The sequence below is a fragment of the Watersipora subatra genome, chromosome 10 (genome assembly GCF_963576615.1).
Source record: "Watersipora subatra chromosome 10, tzWatSuba1.1, whole genome shotgun sequence".
NCBI lineage: Eukaryota > Metazoa > Bryozoa > Gymnolaemata > Cheilostomatida > Watersiporidae > Watersipora > Watersipora subatra.
In genome coordinates this window covers 38736005-38751841 of record NC_088717.1, presented here as the reverse complement: position 1 = coordinate 38751841, position 15837 = coordinate 38736005, and the positions used below count along the sequence as shown (strand labels likewise).

General features: G+C 33.2%; 1 protein-coding gene across 1 annotated transcript; it reads right to left on the bottom strand.

Moving 5' to 3' along the window:
* Positions 1–1204: 1204 nt before the first annotated feature.
* Positions 1205–15511, bottom strand: LOC137407053 (arylsulfatase B-like). The gene is made up of 13 exons (XM_068093658.1): positions 15481–15511; positions 13923–14034; positions 13117–13168; positions 12809–12912; positions 10888–10988; positions 10491–10561; positions 8309–8413; positions 8030–8108; positions 6278–6375; positions 4888–5134; positions 3888–4047; positions 2444–2619; positions 1205–1440 (listed from the first exon to the last, which is right to left on the bottom strand). The coding sequence occupies exons 1-13, from the start codon at positions 15494–15496 to the stop codon at positions 1205–1207; spliced, it is 1557 nt and encodes a 518-aa protein (XP_067949759.1). The 5' UTR covers positions 15497–15511.
* Positions 15512–15837: the final 326 nt, after the last annotated feature.

The window sequence follows — 15837 nt, the reverse complement described above, 5'->3', positions numbered from 1 at the left end:
CTAATTACTCTAACATCGCTTCATATATTTTTTATAAAATTCAACCAATCGATTGGGCTTTTCTTAAATATCAACACGTCAATGTGGCTAGCTACAAATATCTAGCAATAAAGATATAATCAGAGCTCATGTGGACCTGCCTATCCCATCTTCTTATATTTATGCAGAGATTAGCTGTAATACTGGAGAAGCCTTCTTCACTTTGACCATTTCCAGCACAACAAAACTTTTGCATCCTTTCAAACAAATTTAGTGACCCAGTTGGAGTTGCCTACTCACCGTTATTATACTATTTTGCCAAAAAAATATGACTCCATTGTAAGCTGCATTTACAGCTAGCCAAAGATTTGAACGAGCTCTTTTTTGGAGTGAACTGATCCCTACAGTTTCTTTATTGGTCTCTGGTAATGTAGTGCTATCAACCTAATACAAATCAAATTAGATTCATCAGAACAATAGGTTGCAAGCTAATACAAATCAACTTAGATTCATCAGAACAATAGGTTGCAAGCTAATACAAATCAACTTAGATTCATCAGAACAATAGGTTGCAAGCTAATACAAATCAACTTAGATTCATCAGAACAATAGGTTGCAAGCTAATACAAATCAACTTAGATTCATCAGAACAATAGGTTGCAAGCTAATACAAATCAACTTAGATTCATCAGAACAATAGGTTGCAAGCTAATACAAGTCTACTCAGATTAAACAACAAAATGATCATTAGGCAAATATGGAGAGAATTTTGATTTGAATAATTTTAGCAAAAATATTTAAGATCAATAGTTTAGCTGTGAATTTTACCAACCAAAGCATGACAAGGGCTGTTTTTAAATGCTAAAAAATTCGTATAGTCATACGTGCTTATAAGAGATGCATATGAGCTGACTTGGGCAACTGGGCTTTTAGCATGAAATATGTGTTTTCATACATTCTGTTAATTTTGGTAGAAACCAGTTCACTTGTAATCATGTAGAATGACTTATTTTGTGTATTTTAACTCACCAATATTTCCAATATTGATTGATGCATGAGAAGTATAGTATAAATTTGGAAACAAGTTATTTTGAAGTCATAATTAATTTAATATTAACTTATTTTTCATTCAAAGAGTGGTGAATATAATAAATGACCAAAATCCACTTCAAGATATGACAAAATTGAAGGAAATATCAATTTGTAATACTAAAGTGGACAACGCCTAAAAGAAACACACAAGGTCATTTGATTCTAATGGAAAATGAATGGAAGGTGTACAATAGTCATGTCGAGGTATGATGTACTCTCCAAATGGTTGTGTTGTGACATCGTTTGCTCCTAGAGTTGTGCGGTAGACTGGCTTCACAGACTTAATTTTGGCAGCATATATTTTTCCAAGAATCAGGTAAACAATACTTGGGTTGTCATCAAACAGATTGTGTTGTTCACTCGGGTCATCTAAAGAGAAGGTATCAAACAGGAACAATTAATTTTAGTGCAGAGCTAAGACTGAAAAGCCGTTTGCGCTAAAGCTTGTCAAGTCAATCAATTTTGACCTTCTACTAAAGGCTATAGTACCAAGGCTATACCACAGCCATTCTGCAGCTGTTGCTTTTACGAAAAGAGTTATATGCTTTTAAAGCAAAGCTACATAGTGATAAATGTTTCCGTCAGTTAAAAATTTCAGAGTATTTTGATATAAGTAACCAAACTATACTGAATATTCTTTTACGGAGCACCAGCTGCCTACCTTATCTAATAACAGCACTTAATTTTAACAAAGATTGAAGATGAACTTGCACCAAATTTAAGTAAATTTCATCAGAAAGTATCAACATTTTTTAATAATTTGCGATTGCTGGATGTGGTCTGATTAATGAAATATTCAAGCTTAAAATCAAGAAAGCTTGATCAGGGTTAAAATGCTCAGATCAAGCAAAAGTGTGATATGGCGTTTATATAGTTACAGAGTTCAACAGAGTAGATATGCGCAACTCTACAACTTGAACGAATAGCTGATATCGACTATAGCAATGATATCAACTAGTGCCATCATTTCACACAATTTTTTTCTGAGCGTTTCGACCAAGATCAAGTTTTATCAATTTTAATTTTGAAACATCCTGGCAATCAAATCACCTCAAACATAAAAAATAATCGCACATTATACAAAAATACCAACAATTTTTTTAATAAAACAATAAAAATATAAAAAAAATATTGTTGAAAAAAAGAAATGTTGTTGGTAAAAAAAATAAAATATTTCTTACCAACAACAATTTCTGATAAAACAACTGAAATTTGGTGTGAGTTCATGTTAAGATACTCTCCTCAGTCAAATTATAAAATTTGAGTTATAGAAAAACTGTTTGAAACAAAGGATGATCGATCCCAGACACAATGCTAATTTAAGTTTCAATGCCAAATATATATATGTTAAAAATTCATTAATAATCCTTACTAGCTAAGTTGAAAAGACACCGAACAACTCTCTGACCACCAACTGTTCTGTGACAATCATCTCCAGTAATTTCAGGAAGTTCTGGTGATTCTTCAGGTTTTGGCCACTCAGAAGCAACTGTTGCTGGATCTCTTAAATAGTACTGGTCACCATAAATCAACTTCCAGTCTCTCCATCTACAAATCAGCTATACATAAAGTGGCGGTTCCTTCTACAAACTATATCTCAGGAATTGGCTTTGGAAACCCCAAATAATACAAAACTGGTGATATGAGTAGTTTTACATACAACTCTAACAATAAAAAACTGTCGCCAAACTGCTCATTGCAGAAGATAAACTGGAACCACACTTACAAGTTGATAGAGCTGTTTCTGATTGGTTAGTTGCTCTGACTGCCTGGCTCAGTTTTAAGCAAAATTAATGCTTTGTTATAATGTTAAACCGACTATGACTAAAAAGACAAACTTCACAGATTATGCTAACACATAAAAACAAAGACTTGACTAACTGTTTATCTTTACATTTTCAGATGCTTTTCTATGAATCATTGCCAATATTATTTGGCTCCCCCACCATAAAGCATAAAACACATAAAATTTTTACTCGTACTTTATAGGCAACAGACATAGAAATTAGTCCAAACAAATTTTCTAAAAAAAATATATGATTGGGTAATGCAGGGTTTTTATGGAACCATAGTGCAAGGTAACGAGAGGTTTTTACAAAACTAGCAAAATTAATGAGGAGCCTCATTCACAAAATACTGAAGCAAAGGTGAAGTTTTAGTCACATTTTTTCCCCTTCATAAATGCTGCTAAGGTTTTGGTAAAACCTATAAAAATCTCAACTGTATAATTCATATAATATATATTAGTGCTCTAGATTTATTACTGCTAGTTCACTTGGTAGTTTAGTCTAAAGTGAGAGATCAACATGAGTAATCAGTATGCGCATAATTATTCTGGGAAGCAGTAAGGTGGCCAAGTAAGATATTGGTTAGTGTGGTGGTTTGTAGAATGGAGAGTCGGAGTTCAATTTAAGTGCAAGGTAGTTTTTTCGCTAATACTGTTAGCATGACTTCAGACAGATGGGCGAATAAGCACAGCTATTATTACAGTAAAGAATCAAAAACTTGTAAATAAGAGTATTAGTGAATAGCTAAGTTTAGCTTAATTGTCCATAAATAAATTTAAAAGTTACTAATGTGTCATTTATTCATTGTTTTTTAGTTTTTGAAATTAAAACTTTGGGAAGTTTTGAGCACTGGGATACTCCCAAAACTTATATATATTTTTTACTCTTTCTTTAAAAGCTATTCGATAAAGTATAAGTATATATAATGAGTCGTTAAATAATAAACAACTGATAACAACATTTAGTAAATACATAATTTAATGAAACTTTTATTGACTGTAAACAGGTATGTTGTGTGTTTCTCTTTACCTGTAGGCTGCATCCTCTGTAGCACAATCTGAAGGGTTGTTGATATCTCCTGTTGCATCAGAGAGGGCTACTAGCATTTCACTCCTTACTAGATATTTCCTTGTGACTGGATTGTTATAGGTTGACTGGAGGTTTGATACTTGTGATTTTCCATCAATGCCTATTGGTAAAGAAAATTTAAATACTATTTAAATTTAAATGTTAGTTTGGTTACTATAATAGTGTAACTGATTGATAATAAGCTTGGATTTACAAAGACTACTAAAAACATAGCATCTAAAGAGTAGCTTAATCTAAAAAATAAGCTTAATTTTAGAAATATTCTCTGCTGCCATAAAAAGAATGAATAGAGCAATGAAGAAGTTATCTGAAGCCAGAAAGAACCTAGCCAAAATGATGGAAAGGTCATCTGCAGCATTAGAAAGATTTCCTCAAGTAAGGAAACAGTTATTTGCAGATATAACAAAAGTTTTTTTATAGTAGAGAAATTACAAGTGAGTATGAGAGGTTAACTGAAGTGATATGATGTTATCTGCAGAAATAGACAAGTTAGCTACAGTTTTGAAAAGGTTATCAATGGCGATATGGTATAGTTAGGAATATAGTTGCTACAAGTGCCTAAAATACTAATTAAGGTGGTTTTATTTAACAAAACTATGTCAAGGACTACTAGCCATTGTGATTGTTTCCTTAATATCTCTGTTATCTTGTACAAAGATTTAGAGCTGACCAGGTAAAATATATTCACTGTTGCATCTGGTTTGCATTAAGTGTTAATTTTAGCCAAATAATTACCCACATTAACGTGGTGTTAAAAAATTGTTAGTAAACTTTATGATATAGTAACAGCCTCGAGTTGTCGTTAAAAACATCTCTTTTTTGTGTGATTTATAATGAACTGACACATAGTGGTGTAATATATTCTAATATTATCTGTTGTTGTTCTTACATCCTCTCCTACTAACCTACAAAAGGTGTGTGAGCGTTATCAGGTGCTCACCTCCAAATAAAGTTATACGATTTGGATTGAGTTTTCCAAGTTCTACGAATGTTGGCAGCCAATCAGAGACGTGTATCAAAAAATCCCTTGAGGTTCCTTGAGTTGTAGAAGAAAGCCTTGGGTCATAATATATAGTTGGGGTACGCACTCCACCATCTGTATAAGAATTCTTTCCATTTCGGAGAGGGTAGTTGTTGGCATAGTACTCGAGGCCTCCAAATGTTGCAGAGGTCCCTGCACCGCCGTTCTATAAACAAAACTTTCTAGAAACAACCAGTATGCAGAGAGCTTTTTCAGTTCTTATTAAAAATTCACATGACATTGGCTAGAGATACCCACTGATTTAGCTACAGTTTGTGAAGGTGATTTTCTCAACACGTTTTACTATTAGAGAGTCAAAGCTGGTTGCCCAATTGTGTTTGTTTTATAATGTAAAAGGTATAAAGTCATCTATTACTCTCACTGGAAATGCTGTATAAAGCATGCAGAAGGGTTTTCTGTGTACATTTTACCACTGGAGAGTCAAACAGATTGTTTGAATTTACTTGTATTTCTTTTGTAATTCAACAGTCATAGGGACAGCTGTTATTGTTCCTTTACTCTATACACTTAACAACACCACCTTAACTTTTATAGTCGAGCTAAAATAATTTCATTGCATCTCTTCTGATGGTTATTCCTGAGGATGTGTACTTCTGATGGTTATTTCTGAAAATGTGCATTCTTAGAAAGATGCTTTGAAAGCTAAGCTAATTATTTTTTCCACACTCAAAAGTTTTCAAAAAAACTGAATCAAAGTACAATTGGTAATATATGTACTTTAATTCTATTTTATATTGAGAGCCGTCTCTATCCGTCTGTACAAAACCAACGGTGGGTTGCATGTTGAGAAAATAAATCGCTACACAGGAGACACACTCAGAAACTCAGCTTGACAGCTATGCATAATAGCATCTGTGTCACTTGACAGCTATGCATGCTAGCACATGCGTCATTTGACAGCTATGCATGCTAGCACCTGCGTCACTTGTCAATTATGCATGCTAGCATCTTCGTCACTTGACAGCTATGCATGCTAGCACCTGTGTCCCTTGACAGCTATGCATGCTAGCATCTGTGTCACTCAACCACCGGCATTTTTTTTGGAATAATTGTTCAGACCATTATTACACCTGATAATCTCTCACAGTGCAGGGGACTGCATGACTACTAGTAATTTTAATTTGAATTCAACCAAAAATATTCTCATTAAATTTTATGCTCAATTTTAAAGAACAAATTCTAAAATTGTCATCTCTTTAGTAACCTGCTGTTTGTATTCAACTTTTTAATGGACACAAGATCTCTTCTGACTGTTTTAATATACAATGTCTAGATATGGAATACTTACATCTGAAGAGAAGACGATTATCGTGTTGTCATCAAGATCTGCATCTTTGAGAGCCTTCATCGTTTCTCCAACAATGTTGTCAAGCGCAGACACAAGCCCTAAAAGCCAGTAAAAAATATGTATGAAGTTCTATGGTTCTCAGATATCTGTAAAGCTGAGTGCAAACTAGCCAATAATCTGCAGATAGTTTAATCAAATTCTGTGGTATCAAATTGGCAATGTGATCAATTACTGTGAGCAATATAGTTTATGAACACAACTCTGACTCGGACAAAAAAATTTTTTTGAGACAAAAAGTTTTTTTTAGACACAAAATTTTGAAAAACAGTTGTCTTTACGCGCTTAAGTAAACAGAAGCTATTGGTTTGAGTCAAGTGCTCTTTTAACGAATAAGATTAAACTCAATGTGGTGATGATGCAATAAAATTACGAATTTGCTTAAAATGATATTCATTATGAGAGTCTTTTCCTTTATTGTAAGCTTTTTACACTTATTTCCTGATTAGCTAGTTATAAGCAATGCGATGAACTTACAAAAGGTTTTGGTAGATATTATTATAAAGTATCGGTATTTTTCTACCATTTGTTATTTATGTTGATGTTTGAGGAGATCTGACTGGCAGGATGTTTCAAGATTAAATCAATAAAACTTGATTGAAATGCTGAGATCAAGCAAAAGTGCGATTATGATGTCTATAGTTGCACAGAGACTGACAGAATAGAGACGCTTCAACTTGAATGCAATAGCTGATATTAATTATCACAATGATAACAACTAGTGATATCATTTTGCACATATGGTTATTCTTAGCGTTTAAACTTTAAACCCTGACAATTTATTTGTCGATTCTAATCTTAAGACATACTGTCAGTCAGACCAGCTCAAACATACTGTCAGTCAGACCAGCTCAAACATACTGTCAGTCAAATCAGCTCAAACATACTGTCAGTCAGATCAGCTCAAACATACTGTCAGTCAGATCAGCTCAAACATAAAAAAATTTGCCAATGATAGAAAAATACCGATAGTTTCTGATAAAAAATACTAAATATTGGTGTAAGTCCATCTTTTAGGGTTTTTAAAGTTGTCTTTATTAAAGCCACTTAAAATGTGTAGTTCATTAATAATCAACTTTCTTTTACAAAAAATAATAAAAACCTTTAAAAACATGTCAAAGAATTTGAAGTTTTGATAAATCCATCACTGAGCTAACCAACTAAACACAAAGTTTACGAGTTGTTTAAAGCATTTAGCACATTGACTAAATTTTTATACAAATAAAAAGATTTGTGGTTCAAGATTAGGTATAACTGAAATGTTTATTAATTTTCAAAAATTGCAATAACAATATAAGTGACAATAACAATAATAACAATGACAAGTGTGTAGCCTAAAATGAACACAACTTTCAATGACTTTTCAACAATAGGAAATACTGTTGCTCCAAATAGTTTGAAATAAAGTTGCTCATTGCTGGAGATAAACTGAAACCGGACTTGCAACTTGATGGCACTGTTTTTGATTGGCTAATTGCTCTGACCGGCTGATTCAGTCTTGAACAAAAAGTGCTTTGTTATGGAAACGCGCAGATTACTTAACAGCAACCGCAAAAATTTAAAAATATGAGTAGCTGTCGATCTTTAATATTTTTGATACTTTGCATTAAATCATTGCTGATAATATTTGACTCTCTGCCGCAGATCACATAAAACATACAGTGTTGGATGTAGGTATAATATATTTTCACATACCAAGATAGCGTCGTCTCAGCCTCGTCTCAAGTACATTTGCATCTAAGAAGTCATGTGTAGCAAACATCTCTGGTGTGTTCTGCAAATGTTTACATGCTGGATATTATGAACCAACCACTATTTGGTAATACAAGAAAACACAAATATGAGACCATTTTTCTAAAAGCTTTCATGAGGTAATTCATTTATTAATAAAAACTAATTCACCACTCTTAAGCTTTGACCATACATATAGATGAAAAGTACTTGTGAATGCATGTCAAAACCTGAGTGTCTCACCTGTAGAGGATCATGAGGCGCAGTGGGAGTTATCCACATGAAAAGTGGACTTTCGTTGTCTTCGTGATCCAAAATGAGCTCTCTTACATCTATTGCGTCTTGTATCTACATAGCCAAATTTTTGTGTCAAGTTTATTACTATTATATTAATTTATTGGCAAAAGTTTTGTTTCAAATAGATATGTTTTCCAAATTACGTCAAAAAAGAAAAAGGCAACAGTTAGCCAATAAAATCGAATAAATGGTTTGGCAAATAGTGTTTAAAGTGCCTTTTATGCTAAGAAAATGGATATTAGGTGGAAGAATGTTAAAGCAGCTAGAAATGATATTTTGAAAACAACTGTTAGTGGTTGTATGCAATTTGTTCGTATCACGTATATTAAAATTAGTTGAAAACCTGTAACTGTCATGCAAAAATGGTTTTAGTGTTTGCAATTAAACATGTATTTTACAATGACTTTTATTAATACAGTTGAATGTGCAAGCACACTGCAAAAAGAAAGAAATTAGCAAAAAATTCATTTTGCTTGCATCAGTATTAATTTATTATATTATTTCTTCTTTATACTACCAATTAATTTAGTGCAAAACAATAAACCTCAACAATTACAGGAAAATAGTCCTACACATGCCTCCGAAAAATCTGAAAGCTTTCCTATTTTCATTCATAACTTACACTTTGACAGCAGTTGTCTTTTTAATCAAAGAGTTTAAATTGATTATCGAGTCAAATGCACCAACTCTATAAACTATTTATGGATCCTGTAGAAAATTAGACAATAATGCAATATTAAATTCATTCACGCAAAATGAGATGATTGGTATAAATAATACCATGTACAAATATTACTCTGCACACAATACAAGAATGACCAAAGATTGATGAAATAGTAATGTTATGGTTAAATGTGCATTGCAAAGCTTCGTTTATATGCAAAGGTAATCTGACATTATTCATATAAATTGGCTAAAAGTTTCTGGGGGGTGTCTGCGATGTCTCGTCCTACATGTAAAATCCTATGGAGAATCTAAAGCTACATGTATGTAATTTTGTACACATAATGCAGAGATGATATGGTTCACTTAGCTCCTCTGAACATGTCAAGGAACTATGATATGTCTTTGACTCATTTCCATCAGAGGATTAACTATGCCTCTGACATATCATCACGTCAAGAAAATTTAGCTTCGATAGTTTGTCAATTAAAACAGTATTGAATAAAGGAGGAATAAAGAGATATTGCGCAAAAGCTGTTAGCCAATCTATACGGATGTTGTCAGATTTTGTGTAGCAGACGAGTCAAACTCTTCAATGTGTAATTAATAATATATAAAATTATGTCATAAATCTCTGGTCATTCTCATATCCTCCGCAGACTAACATTTGTACATGGTATTTCCCAGCACCAACCAGCTTAGCCTCTCATGCTTTTGTGATGCTTCATTGTCTAATGGTCTACAGGATCCATAAATAGTTATATATAGTTGGTGCATCTGAATCGATAATCTATTTTGAACTCTTTGATCAAACAAATAACTGCTGTCAAGCTGTAAGTTACGAATGAAAATATGAAACCTTTCAGTTTTGTTAGAGTCAAAGGTTTTATAATTAAGCAATTCTTGGCATCACTATGGAATACTACACCAAATCTAGTTTTTTCGATAAAACCTAAAAATGGGCACACATTTTGTCTAATTTTTGCTACCATTCTTTGTATGGGTCTATTAAGAATAAAATGGCTTTCAGCATAAATGGCGTAGTTTCTGGTTTTAATTAAGAGTTTTGACAGACAATTGTAATGAGATCTATTATTATAGCTGTTGTTAGCTATATAGCTTAGGGATCACATAGCAATCAGCTAAAGTAGACAGTTCTGTTTAGTCTGAAGCCAAATTATACAGTTCTGTTTAGTCTGAAGCCAAATTATACAGTTCTGTCTAGTCTGAAGCCAAATTATACAGTTCTGTTTAGTCTGAAGCCAAATTATACAGTTCTGTTTAGTCTGAAGCCAAATTTATATAAACTGATTGTTACACAGCAAATAGAAGTGGTGCTGCGTAGTCTGCTACTGCATAACAAATAGAAGTTTGCTTTTTAGATGAGACAACAGATCTGGTTTTTATAAGATAGCTAGCAACGATGGAGTTTAGGTAGAACTAAATTCTTATTGTCATTACTTACTGCCAAGTGGGTCCCAATATTTTCAGCACTTGGTGAGCCATCTACCATTCTTTGAAGTACCCCCTCTTCAGCTACCAAAATTCCCATACAATAAATAAATTCAAAACAAGGATTAATGAAACAGAAGATGTGTGCAACCACCTCATATGCTACTTTCTGAGAGTTATGTTGCTGTGATTTACAGACATTAACATGTTTCAATGAAACGGAAGTTTTTCCAGTCATTGACAGCTTGAGTTGATTATTTAATTTTTTGTTTACATTCCATCCTGTTCTCTGCCGAAAATGAAAGGGTTACAGCTGGTCACAGGCTAGCACAATTTTCTAGCTTTGACTTAAAATCTGAGTTATTTGTCAGTAGAAGCATTTTGACAGCAGTCAGCAGGTTGAAACTCACTCCAGTTGTAGTAGTCAACAGCACCAGTTCTCACTCCTCTAAACTGATCAACTCCTCGACTTTCTGGTAGGCAGGTTGTGTCACAATATCCTAGATGCCACCTAAAGTTTACATATCAGCAACGTGTGTGAAACTATACATCAACTTGTTGCCAATTTTTGTTGTTGTATTGCTAAAGCACGCGGTAAAAGTTTTAACCAGGGAATGATTTCGCTGAATTCAACCATTGAAAAGAGGCTTTTCACTTTAGAATAAATCATTTGTTTTGAGCATTTCGTTGCAATTTTTGTTTTTTGTTTCTCTTTTTTTACTATAATTATATGTGGAGAAATTAAGGTATGAGTCAAAAAGTGTTACAAACCAATCCATTAACAAACCGTAAGTTTGTTCCAAGCATTTGCCAGAAAATGAGTTTCACACTCATAAAACATCCAAGACAAGTTTTAGGAATAACGAGGTGGCAAGTCTATTTCTCAATACTCATAGCTCATGCTAAAAGCAAGTCTGTAAACCCTGATTGATTACCGCTTGTTGTTTGTGTAATTCCTTTTTGTTTTCGTAACAGGGACCAAATTGGGGGCGAAATTTTATACCTCCATTAGGGAGAGCTTCCTGGATTCATCAATAGTAAGCTTTACAATGACGTCGAACTACTCTCAAAGTGAATGACGTCGAAGTACTCTCACACTGAATGATGTCGAAGTACTCTCACACTGAATGACGTCGAATTACTCTCACAGTGAATGACGTCAAAGTACTCTCACAGTGAATGACGTCGAAGTACTCTCACAGTGAATGACGTCAAAGTACTCTCACACTGAATGACGTCGAAGTACTCTCACACTGAATGACGTCGAAGTACTCTCACACTGAATGACGTCGAAGTACTCTCACAGTGAATGACGTCGAAGTACTCTCACAGTGAATGACGTCGAAGTACTCTCACAGTGAATGACGTCGAACTACTCTCACAGTGAATGACGTCGAACTACTCTCACAGTGAATGACGTCGAAGTACTCTCACACTGAATGACGTCGAAGTACTCTCACAGTGAATGACGTCGAAGTACTCTCACAGTGAATGACGTCAAACTACTCTCACAGTGAATGACGTCGAAGTACTCTCATAGTGAATGCCTTCGCACTAATTTAGCAAAGTCAAATGTGCTTGAATTTTAATATTTTTACGATTTGGAGGGAAAGCAACTCTAAACCCATTTGAAGCATGAAATGCAGTGACTATTTAAAACCAAGAACTGCAACAATTAAAGTTTTTGGATGAGGATCCAAGTATATCTTCAAAGATATAATAATTTGATTACACTACTGCATTTAAGAAAAAATAAAGATGAAAACGTACAAAAAAAAGACAAAAAGAATCAACAATTGTAGAATGAATAATTCAAAAGTCATGCATCTAGCAGGAGATCGCAGTTAATTATATCAAGTTCAGCAATTGGTTGCCTGGTTTCAGCTCGCAGTAGACTTATTGGGCAACATCAACTTTGTTTTTGACTAATGACTAAGTGTACTTCCGAGCTTTTGCAGTATTTATAGCAAAGTGACTAATCAAGTTAATGGAAGTGTCTTGTCATCAAAGCCATTAAAACTAAGTACAAAGACCGGTAATTCCAAATTAAATATGGTCATTGTTTCCTTGAACTACTTGGTATAGCCGGACTTGTTGGTCATTCTACGTAGTTAGATGACTACGAAAGATTTATATAGAAGGATTACTGGAAACTGGTGCGTCAGATCAGTCATATATTGAGTGCTGTGTTAAATGTTTAGTTGTATGACATACTGCTAAGTGTCCGGACTTCCTTTTAAGAGTTTCAAATGTTAATATTTATAAAGCATGCCTTTATGTAGCGATGCTTGCTTATTTGTTTTGCAAATAAGCAATATCCAATATACTTACTTGCCTACTTGTTTTGTTACATAGCCTTCATCCTTCATGTACTCATAGAGAGTCTTGTGCTCTACTGGAAGGCAGCTCTGAGCTTCTTGTAAGATGACCAAAAGCTAAATAACAGAAAATAGTGTATCAAGTGGCAACCTAGGCAGACAAGATTTGATATTATCTGCTTTGAAATCACTATTCTTTCTAAGGTCACAAGTTTTTCACACAAGAGTCATGAAAGTTCTAAGTTATAGTTAGCTGTAGAGTTTGTTCTTTAATCAAAACTATTATCAAACTGTATAAGAATTATTTCGTAACTTGATTACCTGAAGACCGTTGTTAGACGGGTATCTTCCTGTCAAGAATGCAGATCTTGTTCTGTAATCAGTTAATACTAAATGTAAGAGTAATTGTTTTGCATAACTGCTAGTCAGTTCGTGGATAAACGTAGAAAATTGTGAAAATTAAAACTTATGGTAGTTATCTAAAACTTTAGGATTTTTAGCGAAAGGCTGTTTTATTTTAAACTTTACTTGTGAGACCTTATACACTTCAGAGTGCAATTAATCAAAGAACTTCTAATTTTGACTAAATTCACCAACATAACTTTTACTTACTGTGTAGAACCAAAGAGATAACATGCAACAAAGATGTGCAAGACATTAGAATGCAAACTGGTGTAGTTCTGTATGTTTGGGACTATTAAAAGTCATATCTTTTTATGGAAAATAAATGGTAGTTTAAAATTATACTGTAGACCATAGAGTATCTGACTGTCTGTCGTATAAACTTTTAATGTGTTTAACATTTGTTTAATTTTAATATCAATATTATCATGGTGCAGAAGAATAAGAAAAGAAAACTAAAGCGAAAATTAACAAAAAGGAGAAGGATCTAAAGAGAGAAGAATGAAGGAGAAAGCAGGCAATCAATCAAACTGGCCTAGGTAATATCAGGTTATAGCTGACCTTAAGGTCAAATAGAAAAGTTTAATGCATCTTAATGTAGTGAATGAATAATTAATAGCTGTGATCAACTACGATTCTATGCACTTTTCTTTAGCACAAGCATTTTTGTTGTCAAATGTTATAAATTAGGAGCTGTATCACATAGACTGAGCTCCTAAACTTACGCGCTGCAAACTGGTTGTACATAAGACTGGGTGAGCTCAATTCCTTTAGCTCTGAGAGCATCAATGTTTGGTGTTTTCACTTTAGGATTGTGAAATCCAACATCATTCCATCCTAAAGAATTACAAAAATTATACAGCTTCAAATAAACACAGTAGAATGTTGTATTATATATCTTTGTATTGTTCACATATACTCCCAACTTTACTACTGCAGTTCTAGGTATTGTCAAGATGGTTTAGAGGCAAAATATATACCACAATAATTTGTGTAGGCCTACTTTGAGAGTCAGTAATTTCATAATAAAACCATTAGAATAGTACTGTGTTCCTCAACTTGAAAACTGTACTATTTCAATCTACTGTACTTCCACAAATCCAAATGCCTTTTTGTGCTTTTACTAACTGTAGTTCTACTACATCCGTATTACTAAATGACCTGGCCTAAATGTCTTAGGCTTTTAATTTCTTTAGCTGATTTATTTTTCATCTACATGTACTTGTCATCTAAAACATTTCTGTCTGACATAAAATTGTAGCTTAGAATATAATATAGATATTTATAATATATTAATATTTAATCAGTGAAGTAGTTTTGAAACTACACTGTTCAATAATTACATTTGATTTTTACTTTTCACAAAATAAATTTTATTTAATAAAAAATCATGAGCCAGAAATTTACCTCATTCTGCAAACTTATAATGTTGCAAGTCTATATCAACGCCTTTGAGTTTTATAAAACTACTTTTTATATGTAAAATTTAATTTACGTAAGCCATAACCTTTTGAATAAAACTTATTTTTGTTAATTCAAAAAATAAAACTTGTATATCGCTAATCAAAAATAGATTCTTTGACAAATTTTGCTACTGTGGAGTTATCTCCAATGGTAATTCGCATGCTGCAGAATCTCTCCTTAAACTGTATTTTAAAATCCTTTGAGCTTGCTGAAACGTACAAAAAATCAAGTTTTTTGTTCAACAAAAAAATTGGAATTACACCATTGCTATAATAAAACGTTAATGAAGTATATTGTTTCAATTCAACACCAATAATTGAATAATGTGCCTATTTAAATGGGGTAAGCTCCTAAGAACCCTTGCTAAGGGTTTAGCCAAGGTTCTACTTTGATTAGATATTTGCACCAAATGAGAACGATGAACTATTGTCCCTGCTACAATATTAGTAGACTCGGTGTTTACAGAATGTTGAGTTTATTCGAATTTTTTGTAGACTTACAACATTACTTAATATGTCAAAATAAACCTCTGATCATTTCCAACCATAATGTAAGTCATTTCTAGACAAATCCAGCTTCTATTTCAATTTTTTTTTAAATATTAAGAATTGACAAATGTATTTGAGTTACTCCTTTTTACAAATGACAAAGGTAAGTTATGTACTTAAAAGCAAAGCATAGCTTTGACTATAAACTATAAAATAAATTTAAATTAATTCTGTATCTTTCGTTCAAATATTACACAAAAAATAGAAACACTGGTAAAAACTTTAAAATTAACTCAGTTTCTTTGCCAATGTTTGATGCTGTCCAACTTACCCATATCATCGGCCATGATGTAAATGATGTTTGGTTGTACCTCAGTCCCTCCACACTGCGCAACGAGACACGCTCCTAGAGTCAGCAACCAGAAAGTTTTTACAACCTCCATTCTTAACTTTGACTAACTAAGTAGAGATTTCCAAGTCACATTGCCCTTTATATTTGGTGTCATGTCTGCGGTGGTTTCATCATTCTACAATTAATCATTGGCAATATTCAAGTGAAGATTAAGAAACCACTGTAAAAAGACGTCATGTATACAGTATACATGATACAGTATGTATACAGTATGTATACAGTATACACAGTATGTATACAGTATACCTGACTATAGTCAGGTGATGCATTGACCTC

Bases quoted from the DNA above. Each gene is read 5' to 3' on its own strand.
- LOC137407053 (XM_068093658.1), bottom strand. The intron at 6,376-8,029 runs GTATGTGAAAAT...ACTGGCTTTTAG, and splicing joins GCTGAGACGACGCTATCTTG to GGCTTGTGTCTGCGCTTGAC. The intron at 1,441-2,443 runs GTAAGGATTATT...CCTTCTCTTTAG, and splicing joins GTGTCTTTTCAACTTAGCTA to ATGACCCGAGTGAACAACAC.